The sequence below is a fragment of the Actinia tenebrosa genome, unplaced genomic scaffold (genome assembly GCF_029948245.1).
Source record: "Actinia tenebrosa isolate PJP-AT-01 unplaced genomic scaffold, QUT_ActTen_1.0 PGA_scaffold13__45_contigs__length_12533684, whole genome shotgun sequence".
NCBI classification, from domain to species: Eukaryota; Metazoa; Cnidaria; class Anthozoa; order Actiniaria; family Actiniidae; genus Actinia; species Actinia tenebrosa.
In genome coordinates, this window is record NW_028292573.1 from 10,016,548 (window position 1) to 10,032,667 (window position 16,120).

Consider the following 16,120-nt stretch of genomic DNA (forward strand, 5'->3'; position numbering starts at 1 on the left):
AGTAGATAAAGCACTGCAAATAAGACGTGATGCGACGAAATATGTCGTTCTGAAACTTCGATTCGTAGTAATCAAGAAGAGATTAGCTGTATTTCCAGCCAATGGTGCTTCATTTTTGAACTGAGCAGGTATTTTTTCTCGCTTTGGCTCTTTCAAGGAAAACGTGTCAGTGGATTAAAAACGTTGCTGGAAGCGAAAGATGGTTTCAGTAATTCTAATACTTTTCTGTGCTATCCTGACTATTGCAGGTAAGATCATTAATTACACCAGTTAGTTCTTATAATGATTAAGAAGAAAGCCACATAGGATCAAACATTAATTCAACTGAGCGATGAACGAACACTGACTACAAACAAAGCGGCTTTCTTTCAAATCACACGATGAAAAACATTTTAATACTACAGTGGTTTTGAAACAAGTGTAGGAAAGTGAAAGCCATAAACCTGAGATTGGTTGTTTCGGACGATTAATTTCGCTGATCCAAAGCTAGGGCCGAAAACCTTAATCACAGTCTATTACATATATTACTAATATGCATTGGAGTTTCTGTGTATTTGGCGGAAACTTTCCCGCCAAATCTCTCGCGTGTGCCCAACTCTGGAAAGGAGAGAAAAGGACTACCTGCGAGCAGAGGTTATTTTCCTCAACTCTGTAGGGCTAAGCGACCTTTGCAAGCAGGAAAGTCTTTCTCTCTCCTATATTTGAACTTCTTTTCTTTTCTTTTGATATCACAGAAGTAACACCAGATGTCTTGAGAGTCGTTTACGTGTCCAAAGCTCGAGGCCTAGCAACCGCTGTTTGTGGCAGCACTCTTACACCTTGTAAAACACTTGAACTCGGTTTTAAGAGGCTGGCTTGGAATGGAACGCTATACGTCGACGGCAAAAACACTGACAAAGATCCCTACACATGCGAGTCCCGATACAGATCTGCCAAAAAGGGGTATAAAATACAGAAAAGCTTCACTTTGTTGAGCTACGGCAATTCAATCCCTCGTATTTCTTGCTCGAATGGAATTATCATCGAAGTTTCGACTCCTAGAGAAACGGTGAGAGTAAATGTGAGCAATGTTATGTTCGTGGATAGTAATAGACTATGGGTGAAATCTGGAATAAGGGTGAAATCTGGAATAAGGGTAACTTTGACCAATGTATTATTTAACAACACGAAGCTCCAACTAAAGAACGCATTAAGTGATATTCGAGATTGCAGTTTTCAAAGATCATATCCCGCAGTTTTTGTCTGCATTTCGAACACCCTGCCGACATATTACTTAAAAGTGAAAAACACGTTATTCAAAGAAAACTGTGGCTGCATCGAGATTTATCAACCAAAAGCTAAAGGGTGCAATAGAGAAATAGTCTTAAATTTAAAAGATGTTTTATTTCAGGGAAATACCATACTCATGAAAAAAATAAATAAAAACAGAGAAAGTGGTTTGGTATCTGTAAGAGGATCCCGTAACTGGCGGTGTAAAAATATGTCTTTCTTGTCCAAGTGGGAAAATGTTACAGTCATTGATAACCAAGGCGAAGTGAAATTTTGTAAAAAAGACCGTGAGGAAAAACCGAAAGATTGTTGTTGGAAACGGAAAGAAAACCCAAGGGATTTCACACGAAACATCTTCGCTGTCAGCGCTTGCAGGGTTGATCTTACATTTTCTAAAGTGAAAAGTCTGAAAAACGTCAACATGAGATTCTTAATGTCACAAAGTGGCTATAACAAAATAAGAGTCGACGATTCAATTTACCATGGTCACCACATCGATAAACCAGGAGGGGTGATTCACGTTAAAGGTCAAGGAGCATTGGTTAATCTCAATATCTCAGACTCAGCTTTCTTTAATAATTCAGGTACATTGGGTGGGGTGCTCCAGGTTGACGGGGGTTACACCAAGGTCGTGAGATTGAAAATGGATAATGTGAGCTTGGTGCACTCCCATGGGAGCGACTTTGGATGTGTGCTATCTGTTGCGAACGTCAGTTACAATCATAAATCACGTTTTACACACGTGGCTACAATCGTTGCAAACTTCGAAGGACTCTTGGTTAACAATACACGATTCTCATACAATACGGCAGACAAAGAACGTCACTATGCAGCATTTTGTTTCGTCGCAAGTCACCTTTCGCAAGTCTCAATCATGAAATCTTTATTTTACAAAAATGATGTTCCAGCTTTTATCCTAAAACATAATCCAATTGACCCATCACTTGCCAGCGCTGAAGTGAATGTCAAAATCTACAGAACAGATTTTATCGAGAATTACAGTCGTCGAAAAAATGCCATATTGACTTTAATGGTCGATCACTCAGTTAAAAAATCAAGTCTTGAACTCTCCAGAACTACCTTTATGAAAAATAACGGAACAGCAGTCATAGCAAGAAATGTTATCGATCTGAACGCCAGAAATTTTATTTGTAGTCATAACTCATGGATTTGCATGTTATTAAAATCCGAACTCCGCAAGGGGAGAAACGTTTCTTCGGTAAACTCGACGCTAATGATCAAAGATTCGGTTTTCACTCACAACATGAATTCACCAATCGAATTTTATCATACCATGCCAAGATTTCTGGACATTCAAATCCTAAATACCAGTTTTCATAAGAATCATTATCGAGCTGCTCTGAATATAAAAATTGGGTTTAAAAAGCGGAGCAATACTTTGATTAAGGGAAAGCTGCAAATTAAACGCACCAATTTTACGTCAAATTCTGTTGACTTTGCTGGGTCTCATGTTTTAAGATTTATCTTAATGGTGCCAACTAAAGCGGACTTTAAAGTCTCGATTGACGAAACATTGTTCATAAATAACGTTCAACATTTCAAAGGAAATCTTCCGGGTATGTCCAGTGTTCTTTTCTTTTTCATGCCCGAAGACTTCGAACTCCAAAAACAAAAAAAATGCAGAAAATTTCCTCACTTCATTCAAACGAGAAAAATGTTTTTTAAAAAAGTTGTCTTCGAGAACAATACGGGATCGTCAACGATTTTGTACATCAGTAATGGTTTCAACTCTTTCCGCCAATGTCTTTTCAAGAATAACTTTGCTAAGTATCCGAGATCAGGAGCCCATGTCTTCATTGAAGAAGGCACTGCACGTGTTCTATTCGATAGGACAGAATTCGAACAAACAAAGATTTCAAATTGTAAACCTTGCAGTGACAATCCGTGCAATCATTCTAAGGTGCTTCCGTTCATTTTCGCAGGAGCAAGAGGTCCTTTGGTAATTCAAAACTCTAGCTTCACATTGCACGCTTCTGAAAGGAAATCCAATATGTTCGTAATCCAAAATGGTCGTTATGTTCATTTTGACTCCAGCACTAAGCTACTTTGTCCATTAGGAAGCTACATAAACCTTGAAAACTCCTCTCACGTGATCCCACCAATGTTTACACATGATAGTTGTCGCTTGAATATCACGCGCATTCGCTTCGTGTGTCAAATGTGTCCAACTAGTACTTACAGTCTTCAAAGAGGATCTTTTCGTGGACACAGTAACAAGACGCATGTCAGTTGTCTTGACTGCCCCTTTGGCGGGAATTGCACATGGAACATTAAGAGCAAGAATGACTTCTGGGGCTATCTTTCTTCATCGGACCCCCCTCGGCTTCGGTTTGCGAGTTGCCCTGAACACTATTGTTATGTACCAAAACGAAGTAGAAACACTTCAGTCTATAATAGATGCGCAGGTAATCGAACTGGAATGATGTGTGGGGTGTGTAAAGAAGGTTACACTGAAAGCCTGTTCAATCATGATTGTCGCCCGGTTAACGATTGTAGAGACAGATGGTTCTGGGTAGTAGCTGGTCTGTATTCGGTGATTATGGGAGTGTATATACTTGTGAGACCACCAATAGTTATGCAACTAGTTAAGAAAATAATGTGGTTCAAACACAAGACGCCATCGATGCGACACACAACGCACGAACAGGAAGGGACCACACATGGTCATGGCGAACACGGCTATTCTAAAATCATTTTCTATTTCTACCAAGTTGCTGATCTTCTTATGTTGGAATCTTCCTTCCACATCCTCCAAAAAGAAGTGTTTATTATTACACTGGTCTCATTTTATAATTTCCAGGTTAACATAGCAAATTCCTCGTTTGGTTGCCCGTTTCCAGGGTTATCAGCCGTCACCAAGGAGCTTTTCCGTTCTTTACAAGTCTTTGCTGTCATGGTGTTTCTTGTCGTGTTATATTTTCTCCACTGGCTTCTGTGGTCGTTCAGAAGAAGACCCAGGCCACACTTTGCTCCTTACCTTGCAGCCATCATTGAGGTTCTACTCTTAGGCTATGAACGACTTGCACACACGTCATTTAACCTACTGACCTGTACTCCCCTTAATATCAATGGCCAGGAGGTGTGGAAGATGTTCATCGATGGTAACATAACGTGCTGGGTCCATTGGTGGCAGTACGCCATGATCGCATACAACATCGTGTTTGTGATTCCATTTGTGTTAGTTTTGTTGGTGGGAACTCCAAAATTACGGAGTGGCCATATTGGTCCCTTCTACTTTTTGGCTGCTTGTTTTTTGCCGTTGCCTTTCTTGGTGTACTGGATGCTGAAGCGCATACTGAAATGTGATAGATGCATATTCGATGCCAAAGAAGAAGCCCGAGATGAGGAATATACAAAGCACTTATTAGAAGTCATACAGGGTCCTTTCAGACCTCCACAGGACCAATCAAAGGGCGCTTTAAATTGGGAAAGTATTCTGATTGGTCGTCGTTTGGTGCTGTTATGTCTTCATTCCCTAGTGACAACTCCAATGCTTCGAATTCTGTCCATGACGTTCATTTGTTTATTGATTCTTCTTCACGATGTAGTGATCATGCCATTTAAGGATGGAAAAACAAATGCCATGGCTGCCTTCCTCTTATGCATTCATGTCGTCCTAGGAGCCATCAACTTGGCCAAAGCCACTCTTATCACCGCAGGAGTGTCTCCAGAAGGTCCTCCCAAGACACAGATACATGCTCTTCAACTGTTGGAAATAGCACTGTTGGGTATCCTACCCTGTTCTTTTATGCTACTCGTTGCTGCGTGTGTGATGTCCCAAGCAATACGCTTGATGTTTAAAGCTGGTTTGTATCTTTTCTCAAAAATTTGTTTCCAAGAAGAGGGTGGTGGCCGTTGGTATCCAGAACAGAACAGGGAATGTCTTGGGGAATCTTATCAACCCTTACTAGATCCTACAATGAACTAATCACAAAAGACAGTATAGGACAATCAATGAACCGATTCTCAATCTGTTGAAAAAACTATGCATATTAAGCTTACTCAAGACGAGGAGCAATGGAGAAGAATAACAGGCTATTGCACATGAGCCTATCAAGATCCTTGCAGAACAATGAGTGATTTCTTAGTGCAGTTCAGAAATGTATCGTATATTAATGCTAATTCCCTCATGTTTGTGCAGATTGTGTAGAAAGATGTAGAAAAATGTTTTCAAGGGGAGCAACTCATGGTAATCCAGAACTTGAACCACTTATTGTTTATTGTTTTATGCGTGCAATCTTAGTTTAGCACTTGTTTATTGTTAAAAGGGGGTCAAGTTCTGGACTATGAAGATAATTGCAGTTAGATTTAAGATACATTTGTGCACGCTGATTGGTTAGCTACCCTGTTTATATCAGAGGCCAGAGACATGCTCATGCAAAATTGTTCAAAAATATTTTATAAAAGCAATATAAATTGTTGTTTATGTCTCTGTACTGTGATATAAACACTCTGGAAGCTGTAGAGCACTTGAGAAGCCAGAAAAACACTTGGCTGCGCCTCATGTTCCTAAGCCTGCTTCTCTCATGCTTTACAGCTTTTAGTGTGTTTATATTACAGCACAGAGACATGCACGTGTTTTATATTCCTTAAATATATTCTATCATGTTTTTGCTTGATTTCCCTGTTTGATTGTATTATTTAGCACAATTCTTAGACAATTTCTTAGACTCTTTCAAAAAAAAATGTACAAATTTTAGAATGCATTTAGTCACCCTGTTGAATAGTTAAATAGAGGATATAACATGGGTGCGCGGAGATATGAATTTTATTTTCGAGTGTTGAAAAGATCTGTCGCGAGTGAGTGTAGCGAACGAGTGAGAGATTTTCAACACGAGAAGATAAAATTCCTATCTCCAAGTGCCCATGTAATATTCTGTTTATTATATAATTATCAATAAAGTATGTTTTGGCTTTTTTAGGCAATTCTTTCTGTGTATTTTCAAATAGCCATCGCAATGGTGTTATTTTCACGTGTGAAGATATCAATTTTTCGAAATAGAGAAAAATAGATATTTCATTGGTAATTATATAATAAATAGAGGATATTACATGGGCGCGCGGAGATACGAAATTTATCTTTGAGTGTTGAAAAGATCTCTCACAAGTGAGCGACGCGAACGAGTGAGAGGTTTTCAATACGAGAAGATAAATTTCGTATCTCCAAGCGCCCATGTAATATACTGTTTATTATATAATTATCAATGAAAGTATGTTTTGGCTTTTTCAGGCAATTCTTTCCGTGTATTTTTGAATAGCCATCGCAATGGTGTTATTTTCACACGTGAAAATAACATGTTATTTTCATGTGTGAAGATATCAATTTTTCGAAATAGAGAAAAATAGATATTTCATTGGTAATTATATAATAAATAAATTTATCTAACTTAGATAAATATTTTAGTGACATCACCTAAAATAGCAAGTATGCGCTAAACCAACGGTCATGTGAATCAGGGGGTTTTCTTTACCAGAGAATTTGTGAAGAGACAGTCGATTACATCTTCATTTTCTTCCCTGATGTTCCGACTATATTGGCATGGGAATTTTCAATTTATGTGATGTCAAATAAAATAGTAAATGACTTATCTAATATAGAAGACTTCAACTCTTCAACAGTTTGACTAAATTCAGTCTGTTTTATGTCTAGCACTTTCATCTAAATTGGGTACCCTGTGGTAAGTGTTGTGATCGATGATTGTTCTAATGGGTGTGATTGGGAACAGTTGAATTACCATTTAATTAAAAATAACAATCTTAATTAAATAAACGATTTTAAAAACTTCAAACATTGTCGATTATTAATATGAGACACCATTTTAAGAAAGATGCAGAGTAAGTAAAGCTTGTGAAGCCGAAATAAAGTACGTACAAACGTACACTCTGTTTTGCTTTCATTTGTCTGGTTGTTCTATTTTTCTTTTTATCTCTTTGTTTAGTTTCCTTTGTGTATTTCATTGTAATCAGTTTTACTATACTTTACAGTTTCAACTTAGTAATATAACTCTAAAAAGCCTTTCTATAAATAAACTGAAAATCACGAAAGCAGCAACAGAAAAGAGTTCTGGATTGGATGCTAAGCATTTAAGCTTTTTATACTTTGCTAATTTCATTTCTTTAGTATAAAAATTGTGGTATTTTATCATCGTAGAAGCATCTATCTTGTGTCCCATTGTTGTAGAAGTTATAAGATCACAAGCTGATCTTGGTTTGATGCGAAAGTGAAGGTTAAAACCAGGCATCTTTGTAGCTTCAATTCCTAATTCATTAGCCACGACACCTAAGTAAGCATCATCAGCATGAAAAGGCTTTCGACCGAATCTCGTATAATTGAAAAATCGTGGAAGAATATCGGTAGAAAGCACGTGAAAAGCTCCATGACAAAACGGTGGCAAGTACCTTTTTTCATATTGCTCTTTCGAAAGAAACCATTTGCTCTTTGGGTCACGTACAGTCCACTGATCCAAGCCGACATATCCTCCATAAAACCTGTTAGGAGCGCCAGCTCGTTCTAGCCACTGTAAAAGCCTTGGAACTCGAGCATAAACATCATCATCTGTTTTTAAAACATACCTGCATGAAGGGAATCTTGAGGTTATCCAGTAGTGAGACATAAATGTCTTTAATATCAAGCTTTTATAATTATCTGTGAAATTCCCAATGATTACATCGTTGTTTCGCGATGCTTCTTGTAGATTCATTGCATGTTCAGTATTGTTTTCACTGATCCCCAGAACGAAATATACTTTCCAAGTTTTGTTCCTGTACTCCAACGTAGTTGGATTTCCTGAATTTCCCCATGTTTCTCGTATAGCTTTCCTCAGTCCACGATATTTGTGCCCTGTGGCAGCAGAATTTACTGCGACTGCCAGATAAATATTCCTGTCTGTCGAACTAATCTTTGGCTCAACAAAAGGCAGATGCAGAGAAAATTCTGGCCAGACGACGTTTGGAGTAGGAGGTGAAGGTAATATTTGACTAAATAAGAAGATTGTAATAGCACAAAACGAAACCAAGGTTAGGACTCGGATCTTTCTGAAATTCTTGCACAACCAACTAGGAAGGTGTCTGACAATCATCTTCATTGATCATCAATTTGAAATCCACGAAGGGCTTCAAATTACTTCTCACTCAATGTAACAGATAGCGAGAAGACCAAATTCGTATCGGAAAAACGGAGGAAAACGCTGAAATCTCTGGTGGCGTTATATTTCAATAAACAAAAATGAAGCCAGCGAGTTCTCATTTTGGCACAGCGGTGCTTCCAATAGACACAGGAAGCCCAATTTAGATAAAACTGAAAAGTGAAAATAAAATCAATCGGGGGAAATTTTTCAATTAGTAGTTTTATCCGAGATCAAGATTATGTCTCCCATGATGAAAAACATAAAATTAAAAAATCTAATCAAAATCCACTACATCGTTTTCTTCACGCGAGTCTTTCAATCTCCGTATCCAGAGACCAAGATGCTGACCAAGAGGAACATGGGCTCCGGGCGATTTTGGCGAGTCTTTGTTTTCAACCTTATTACTCTCCCGCTTAGAAACACAACCCACCACCAGCCAATCGTACCTCAGAGGTTAGTTTTGTTCTTGAAAAATTCTTCGACAAAGCTTTCCATGGCACAGGTATCCCAAGCTCAATTTTAGTGTCGATCGAATTACAGTAAAAGTATGGAGTATGTAAACAATATATTAATAATGTAAAAACTATTGATCCACTGTGGGTCTGGGCTGAGTTTAAGGCCAATCCGTTGAGTATTTGACGAGTTACAGTAAATTTTGTTTTTCCGGCTCGTAAGGAGAAGTTAGGAGGCTTGTCTTACGGTACCTCGTTCAAAATCGGCTGGAAATCCTGGACATGAGATGGGGCCGTTATCTAACGGCCTTAAGATGCGTCGAATCGAACAAATAGCCTTGGCTCTTATTATAGGGGATAATATAGGTAAGTTGTGTCATGCTATATGTCATATGATACCATAGCATTGACTGAAACCCTATATCCATCTATCAGACTGTATGATACACATTTGTAGCCCGAATTGATATACTCAAAATAAAGCCATATTTCACAACCACCAAGGAACAGAAATCATTACAAGTTGTAGTGCTTGGGAACGAGGTTATTCCGGGCGAAAGCCCTTGGAATTAAATTCGGAAAAATTAATTTCCGACCTCGCTGGGATTCATTAGTGCCACGCGGTCCACATACTCTCATTATAGGGGATGATTTTTCCTGGCAGTCATCCTAAATATAGCATATTCCCACTGCTATCTTCTTCTCGATCAGTTCAACCTCTATTTTCGTGTGTGGGAGGGACTTTCAACTCCGACTTACGTTTGTTGAATTTGCAGACGTCGTTTGTCTAAAGTTTAATAATACTTCTTACCAAATGATAGCAAAAAAACAAAAATACAAATGTTAAAGGATAATAGTAGGGGAAAACGGTGACCTCCCATGTAAAACAAACTGAACAGAAAGTCTTATTAGCAAGAGAATGACACGTGGTCTGTGCATTTGGTACTTTTTTTTATTTAGAAAATTTCCTAGACTCTAACCCATATTTTTTCCAATAATTCGAATATATTTCCAGATTTTATTTTCTACTAGCACTGTTATCCAAATTGGGCTGCCTGTGGTACCCGTTTAGCTCCATGTGCTGCATGAGGAGTATCAAGAGCTTTCCCGAGTGCCTTTGGTGTTTCATTCAGTTTTGTTCAGTATTTGGTTTTAACCGGTTTTGTGCATTTTTTTTTCCTTTTTTTTTTCTTTTGTAATTATACTTCTACTACTAATAATACAAACACTAAGGTATTGCTTTCGCATTTGATGAAGATATTTTCACTTTATTTGGCGAATAAAAATAGCCAGTCGTAAGATCTGTACTGAACCTGAAAGTACTCAAAGTATTCCAGTATTTTGATGAGTATCTCTAAATTTCTTGAAGAATTTAGAAAATAGATAATGCTAAAAGGTATGACATACACTCTAATTAAGTACAATTGATTTTCTTAATTTCGAAAATATTAATTTTAGCTGTTTGAATAGGGAAATTTTTATCTCACTCGCAATGCATGATGGGATAACCCTGTGTGATTGTTGAGAACGGTTGAATAAGTAGTCGAAAAACTAGCCTGCGTCACATCTAAAATTACAATTTGTTTTTAATTGAATTAAAGAAAAACGTCAAACATTGTCGATTAATAAATGCAAGAAGACACCATTTTATAAAAAAGATACAGAGAAAGTAAAGCTTGTGAAGTTGAAATAAAGTACGTACAAACGTACACTCTGTTTTGCTTTCATTTGCCTTGTTCTATTTTTATCTCTTTGTTTAGTTTGCCTTGTGTATTTCATCGTAATCAGTTTTTCTATACTTTACATTTTCAACTTAGTAAGATAACTCTAAAAAGCCTTTCTATAAATAAACTGAAAATCACGAAAGCAGCAACAGAAAAGAGTTCTGGATTGGATGCTAAGCATCGAAGCCATTTATACCTTGCTGTTTTTATTTCTTTAGTATAAAAATTGTAGTATTTTATCATCGTAGAAGCATCTATCTTGTGCCCCATTGTTGTAGAAGCTAAAAGATCACAAGCTGACCTTGGTTTGATGTGAAATCGTAGGTTAAAACCAGGCATCTTTGTAGCTTTAATTCCTAATTCATTAGCCACGACACCCAAGTAAGCATCATCAGTGTGAAAGGGCTTTCGACCGAATCTCGTATAATTGAAAAATCGTGGAAGAATATCGGTAGAAAGCACGTGAAAAGCTCCATGACAATAAGGTGGCCAGTACCTTTTTTCATATTGCTCTTTCGAAAGAAACCATTTGCTCTTTGGGTCGCGAAGTATCCTTTCGCCCAAGCCAACATATCCTCCATAAAAACTGTTAGGAGCGCCAGCTCGTTCTAGCCACTGTAAAAGCCTTGGAACTCGAGCATAAACATCATCATCTGTTTTTAAAACATACTTGCATGAAGGGAATCTTGAGGTTATCCAGTAGTGAGACATAAATGTCTTTAATATCAAGCTTTTATAGTTATCTGTGAAATTCCCAATGATTACATCGTTGTTTCGCGATGCTTCTTGTAGATTCATTTCATGTTCGATTTTGTTTTCACTGATCCCCAGAACGAAATATACAATTTTGTTAATATTATAAATACCTACCACGAAGCAGTTCACTGAAAAACAACGTTGTTGCATTACGATCTGTTGAAGTCTTCATGTCCATAGGTGTATCTTGAGCCTCTTCGACAACATATTCTGCAAATACAAATGACAAATGAATAACCAGAACACAAAAAATGCGAATACAACAGACAAATCCACAGCAATACTTACTGTATGAATTGTTAGCGCTGCCCAGCGAAAATGGACGAGCGACCTGACGACTCAAGGCCGAAATTCGACCTTTTTTCCATAAAAAAATCAAAATATTAATTCAATAGGAAAAACCAAGAACTAGAAAACAGATATATGCGGTTGAAAATAAAGTTTAGGATGACTAAGATGCTAAAATTCAATATTTTGTTCGCATATACCTCGAAGAAATCTCGTAGTGATCTGCGCCATCTTGGATGCAGTGCGCAAGGTTTGATGGGTAATTCCTTCCCACAAAGGATTGTGGGTCAAGGTATGGGATTGCATTGCATGATGGTACAAGGTGCTGTAAACAAAAATGGCGGCAAACTTTGGACAGAGTTTACGATCTGCTGTTACATCGGTAACAGAGACAGCGTTCCCGATGTCACGGTCTATCAGGGATTACCCGAGACATCAGCTTATTAATGATGGTAAGCTCTTGCATCTTTTATCGAGCAAAAATTATTTCTTTATCGAGATCGAGCAATCCAAAATCAGCTGAGAAACAAGCTCTTTTTCGTCTCCTGGGACTTTATGAAAGGCATTCACTGCCTTTTATTTTCGTTGTTTTTAAGCTTGATTCTTTTCTGTGATACAAATTATGTTTTACTATTTACCGTTTCTGTTGTGGAAAACTAAGAGCTTTGTTTTGTCATATATATATCCTGGAACACAATCTGTCACTCTTGTTTCCATGGATACAGACCTGTGTCATTGGGAGTGGGGATATTGGAGACAATTTTTGTAAAATGGATGGAAGAAGTTGTGACTATATCACCTCAAAAACCAGCAAAAATTCAAAACTTTGTCAGAATAAGCAAAATCTCATGAGCAGAAAATCTGATATAGAAATAGATGGTCAAGAGTGCCCTTAAATAGTCAATATGTCTTTGTCCCCTACAATGGTTTATAAGACTTATTACTTAACCATTATTCCTTGTGTGTGGTGGGTTTTTTTACAGGTAATGAGCTGGTATCAGATTTATCCTTACAAATGGCACTGTACTTTAATGCCTACTTTTCACCTTTCTGGTTTTTGACAGCAGTGGTCATGTTGGTGGCCAAGGTATGGCTTTGTCTTCGTCGTTTGAGGGAAACATTTTATTATACAGTTGCTCATTAATTCTTTGATAAAAAGAAACAAAAAAATACAAATATTTGATTATGCAGTTGCAATGATTTATTAACACTAACTCTATTTTTCATTACAGTATGACAGCCTTAACTTCTACTATAAATTTCTTTTGATTGCTATTTATATTGTTATGGCAATTGTGGAAATGACCAGACTTTACCTTGGCTACATTGGGAACCTTCAGGAAAGGGTAGAGAATTATTTTTAAGATCATAATCTGTATTTAGCCATTATGCTTTGACACCAATTTGGACAACACACACACCTAACCACAACATCAAATATTCTATGAAGACAGCTGTTGACTCTTAGAGAGGGTTAAAAACCAGAAACTTCAGAGGAAACCCTAGGCTCAGTTTTCCAGCTGTCAGGGTTTTGTGCTTGAGCCTAAGAATACCTTTTATGGTGAGGGAGAAGACAACACATGAGTTAAACTCTATTCATATAGGACATCTGCAGGGATCCATTTCACAATAGACCTTTTTAATACCTTGGGCATAGTGTTTTCCCATTTCAGACCACGTATCATTCCCTAGAGTACAACTTCTTAATTGTTAAATGGTTGCACATGAGAAGACACATCAATGTGGATGCAGCTCAAACAAAGATTGAGAATGACACTTGGTCTGAAATGGAAAACATTGCAATCATACAAATAAGGTCTACCCGGGGGGTGACTCAAGGAAAAAAGTACCAGTTATGCTTGTCATATCTCTTAGGGGTAAAAATTCGCGATTTGGTATCTTTTAGGGTGTTAAATGCGAATTTTTGAAAATCAGCATTTTCTGGTATCTCTTAGAGTGTCGGAAAAGGAGAGAAGCATGCATTGATATGGGTTATCCTAGGCGCTTTTTATAGTCCAGATGCCTAGTGTAAGAAGAATAATAAACTACTCGAGGAAACTTATTATTTGTTGTGGTATCTCTTAGAGGGTTAAAAATCATACAGCCATGCCCGTTTTTAAGACTTTCGGCATCTTTTAGGGGTCTTTTTGAAAATTTCCGACAAGCATCCCCGGTCCCCCCCCCCCCCCCCCCCCCCCCCGGGAAGGTCTAGCCCTATTCTTGCCATTTCATTTACCCTCATTTTAATTACCTTCTGTTCTAAATGTGTTTCCAGGTTCCTGAACTTGCAGGCTTTTGGCTTCTTACCTTAGTTCTTCAGCTGCCTCTGACATTTGTTCTGCTGTTAAATGAAAGCATGCTAATCATGCCAACAGAACGAGCCATGAACATTCTCATGGCATTATTTGTGGTGTTTGAGACACTCCAGGGGTACAGAGCAATCAAAACGCTAACAGGCAATCAGGTGTCAAAGTTTCACTTACACCAGTTTGATGAAATGACAGAAATGCAGGATATACAAGAAAGAGGCCCAGAAGAAATTGGATTTCGGTCATAAAAGTTTATTTCTTGTTAGAAGACATCTCTCTTTGGATCTTTTACACGCCTTAGGATCCTGTGTGATAAGGGAAGGAGGTGTTCCCTCTGTCTCGCAGGGTTACGTTAATCTACACACACCACAGATAGCCCATCCAAGAAATCATTGAGGAACCTCAAAGCCATTACAGGCACTTGAGGAGGAGGCTAATTGGATACCTGTACTACCTAGTAGTCATATAATATTCAAAAGTTAACAAAGCTGCAGGCTTTAGAAGAGTTTATTATTATATGTGGCAAATTATTTATATTGGTATTACAGCATTTGTATATATATATATATACTGTACATATGTAAAGGATTTTCTTCCAAAAACTTTAAAAGATATTTATAAATTTAGAGTTCAGTGTTATGGAATAAAAAGGTATTATGATACTTTCACATAAAATATCCATTTTTCATGCTTTCTATAAATCTCCCCTTTAGATCCAATGCTTTGTCTATGAAAAAGGTATTGTAATCAACTCCGGGCATAAAAATGTTTGGTACTGACTTTCAGCACGTGCATAATATTCAACAAGGTAGTATTTACTATCAAACACTCTCAGATCGTATCAGACGAGAGTACAACACATGAGCAACTCCAGAAACAAGAGTTTGGTTGGCAAACTCCAAAATCAGCTGTATCAATGGGAAAGGTAAAAATGTTTGAGGTTTTTGTGTCTCATCTTTCATCCATGTTTTCAACAACACAATCATTGGCTGTGGGAAGAGTTCCATAATGACTCTCTCAGCAGGAGGAAGGCTGTCGATTGCTGCAATGTGTCTTTTCTTAAACTCTATTACTTTCTGGGATATTTCTTCTTTGTATTTACTAAACTCATTTCCAACCCAGTAACTCGTTGCATACAGAAACTTCTGTTGGTGATCCATTGGAGAATGCTCAGAAGTTAGACTTTTGTAACTTTGTAGCAGGGTTCTAAGGGATGTAACTATTGCATCAAATTCACTTCTACTTTTGCTATTGTCACAAGTTCTCATCAGGTCTGTGAGCTCTGGTAAAATATCTTCATATTTCCAGTGATGTAGTTGTTGTTTTTGAACATTTTCAATATCGTTTTCTGAATTTTGTTCTTCGAGAACTGTCTTTGTGATCTCCTGAGAGGCATTTGCATAACATGTGTTTTGGTTTGTGCTACATTGAGAAGAGTTTGTAACAGATAATGGAACCTCTTTCCCATCGGAATCCACTTTCTCAACATTCATTTCTTCCCTTCTATTTTCACATAAGTCAAATCGTAAAGGATTTACGATTTCCCTCAATAGCTGATCCCCAAACCTCAAAGTCCAAACACTTTGCAAGCACTTCAACAAATCCAACTGCTCTTCCCGAGGATACATCTCAAACGCTACTCTAAAAAGACCTTGTATACTATAAAACCAAACTCCTTTACCAGTTCCTTGGATACCAGTAATTCTTAAGAAAGAAGGAAAGTTAACTTTCATTGCAAGACCCTTCTTGGCAAATTTCGCGTGCGTTCTTGGAAGATTTGAGACGGCAATCGAGCAGTTAGACAATACATCAGCCCCTAAGAACAAAGGCTTATGTTCTCCACATAACTTAGCAGTAAATATTAACTCTTCCTCTGACTTGAGATGCAAGAAACGGAGTTTTCTTGAAGCGAGAAATAATTCTTGCAATTTGACTTGAACTTGTTGTTCGTCCGCCATTTTGAATTGCTATGGTACACCGCTGAGTATAGACTGTGGGCGCAAGTATTTGATTTTAACCAATTGGATTATACGATGGTCGCGTAGCAACAAGGCAAACAAGCAAAAGTTACTTTGTGTATACTAACACAGCAACAAGAACTTTAGTTGAGAGTTTGCAGTTGAATTTATACTGTTCTTGTCCCGATTTACTGACCGATCTCTACGAAATTTTAC

General features: G+C 37.7%; 5 protein-coding genes across 6 annotated transcripts; 2 read left to right on the forward strand and 3 right to left on the reverse strand.

The window, feature by feature from the left end:
- Nucleotides 1-106: 106 nt before the first annotated feature.
- LOC116294119 (uncharacterized) lies at nucleotides 107-7,079 on the forward strand. Of its 2 annotated transcripts, XM_089028603.1 has the most exons (3): nucleotides 107-248; nucleotides 735-1,048; nucleotides 1,391-7,079. In XM_089028603.1, exons 1-3 carry the CDS (start codon nucleotides 200-202, stop codon nucleotides 5,216-5,218), a joined length of 4,191 nt encoding a protein of 1,396 aa, XP_088884729.1. In that variant the 5' UTR covers nucleotides 107-199; the 3' UTR covers nucleotides 5,219-7,079. The 2 variants fall into 2 exon arrangements, with proteins under 2 accessions (XP_088884729.1, XP_031557512.1); XM_031701652.2 differs by having other exon boundaries at nucleotides 735-7,079.
- LOC116292916 (beta-1,3-galactosyltransferase 5) lies at nucleotides 7,002-8,551 on the reverse strand. Its single transcript, XM_031700260.2, has one exon. The coding sequence runs from the start codon at nucleotides 8,373-8,375 to the stop codon at nucleotides 7,278-7,280; it is 1,098 nt and encodes a 365-aa protein (XP_031556120.2). The 5' UTR covers nucleotides 8,376-8,551; the 3' UTR covers nucleotides 7,002-7,277.
- Nucleotides 8,552-9,801: 1,250 nt separating this feature from the next.
- LOC116295837 (lactosylceramide 1,3-N-acetyl-beta-D-glucosaminyltransferase B-like) lies at nucleotides 9,802-11,915 on the reverse strand. Its single transcript, XM_089028608.1, has 4 exons — nucleotides 11,838-11,915; nucleotides 11,638-11,706; nucleotides 11,464-11,559; nucleotides 9,802-11,246 (listed from the first exon to the last, which is right to left on the reverse strand). The coding sequence occupies exons 1-4, from the start codon at nucleotides 11,866-11,868 to the stop codon at nucleotides 10,678-10,680; spliced, it is 765 nt and encodes a 254-aa protein (XP_088884734.1). The 5' UTR covers nucleotides 11,869-11,915; the 3' UTR covers nucleotides 9,802-10,677.
- Nucleotides 11,916-11,955: 40 nt separating this feature from the next.
- LOC116295836 (transmembrane protein 17) lies at nucleotides 11,956-14,621 on the forward strand. The gene is made up of 4 exons (XM_089028612.1): nucleotides 11,956-12,089; nucleotides 12,621-12,724; nucleotides 12,870-12,983; nucleotides 13,913-14,621. The coding sequence occupies exons 1-4, from the start codon at nucleotides 11,975-11,977 to the stop codon at nucleotides 14,192-14,194; spliced, it is 615 nt and encodes a 204-aa protein (XP_088884738.1). The 5' UTR covers nucleotides 11,956-11,974; the 3' UTR covers nucleotides 14,195-14,621.
- A 146-nt stretch (nucleotides 14,622-14,767) lies between these two features.
- LOC148911812 (uncharacterized) lies at nucleotides 14,768-15,904 on the reverse strand. Its single transcript, XM_089028606.1, has one exon. It carries the CDS (start codon nucleotides 15,902-15,904, stop codon nucleotides 14,768-14,770), a length of 1,137 nt encoding a protein of 378 aa, XP_088884732.1.
- Nucleotides 15,905-16,120: the final 216 nt, after the last annotated feature.

Bases quoted from the DNA above. Each gene is read 5' to 3' on its own strand.
- LOC116294119 (XM_031701652.2), top strand. From the start codon at position 200: ATGGTTTCAGTAATTCTAATACTTTTCTGTGCTATCCTGACTATTGCA. The intron at 249-734 runs GTAAGATCATTA...TTGATATCACAG, and splicing joins TGCTATCCTGACTATTGCAG to AAGTAACACCAGATGTCTTG.
- LOC116292916 (XM_031700260.2), bottom strand. From the start codon at position 8,375: ATGAAGATGATTGTCAGACACCTTCCTAGTTGGTTGTGCAAGAATTTC.
- LOC116295837 (XM_089028608.1), bottom strand. From the start codon at position 11,868: ATGGCGCAGATCACTACGAGATTTCTTCGAG. The intron at 11,707-11,837 runs GTATATGCGAAC...TATGGAAAAAAG, and splicing joins CACTACGAGATTTCTTCGAG to GTCGAATTTCGGCCTTGAGT. The intron at 11,560-11,637 runs GTAAGTATTGCT...TTGTATTTGCAG, and splicing joins CAGCGCTAACAATTCATACA to AATATGTTGTCGAAGAGGCT.
- LOC116295836 (XM_089028612.1), top strand. From the start codon at position 11,975: ATGGCGGCAAACTTTGGACAGAGTTTACGATCTGCTGTTACATCGGTA. The intron at 12,725-12,869 runs GTATGGCTTTGT...TTTTCATTACAG, and splicing joins TGGTCATGTTGGTGGCCAAG to TATGACAGCCTTAACTTCTA. The intron at 12,984-13,912 runs GTAGAGAATTAT...ATGTGTTTCCAG, and splicing joins TTGGGAACCTTCAGGAAAGG to GTTCCTGAACTTGCAGGCTT.
- LOC148911812 (XM_089028606.1), bottom strand. From the start codon at position 15,904: ATGGCGGACGAACAACAAGTTCAAGTCAAATTGCAAGAATTATTTCTC.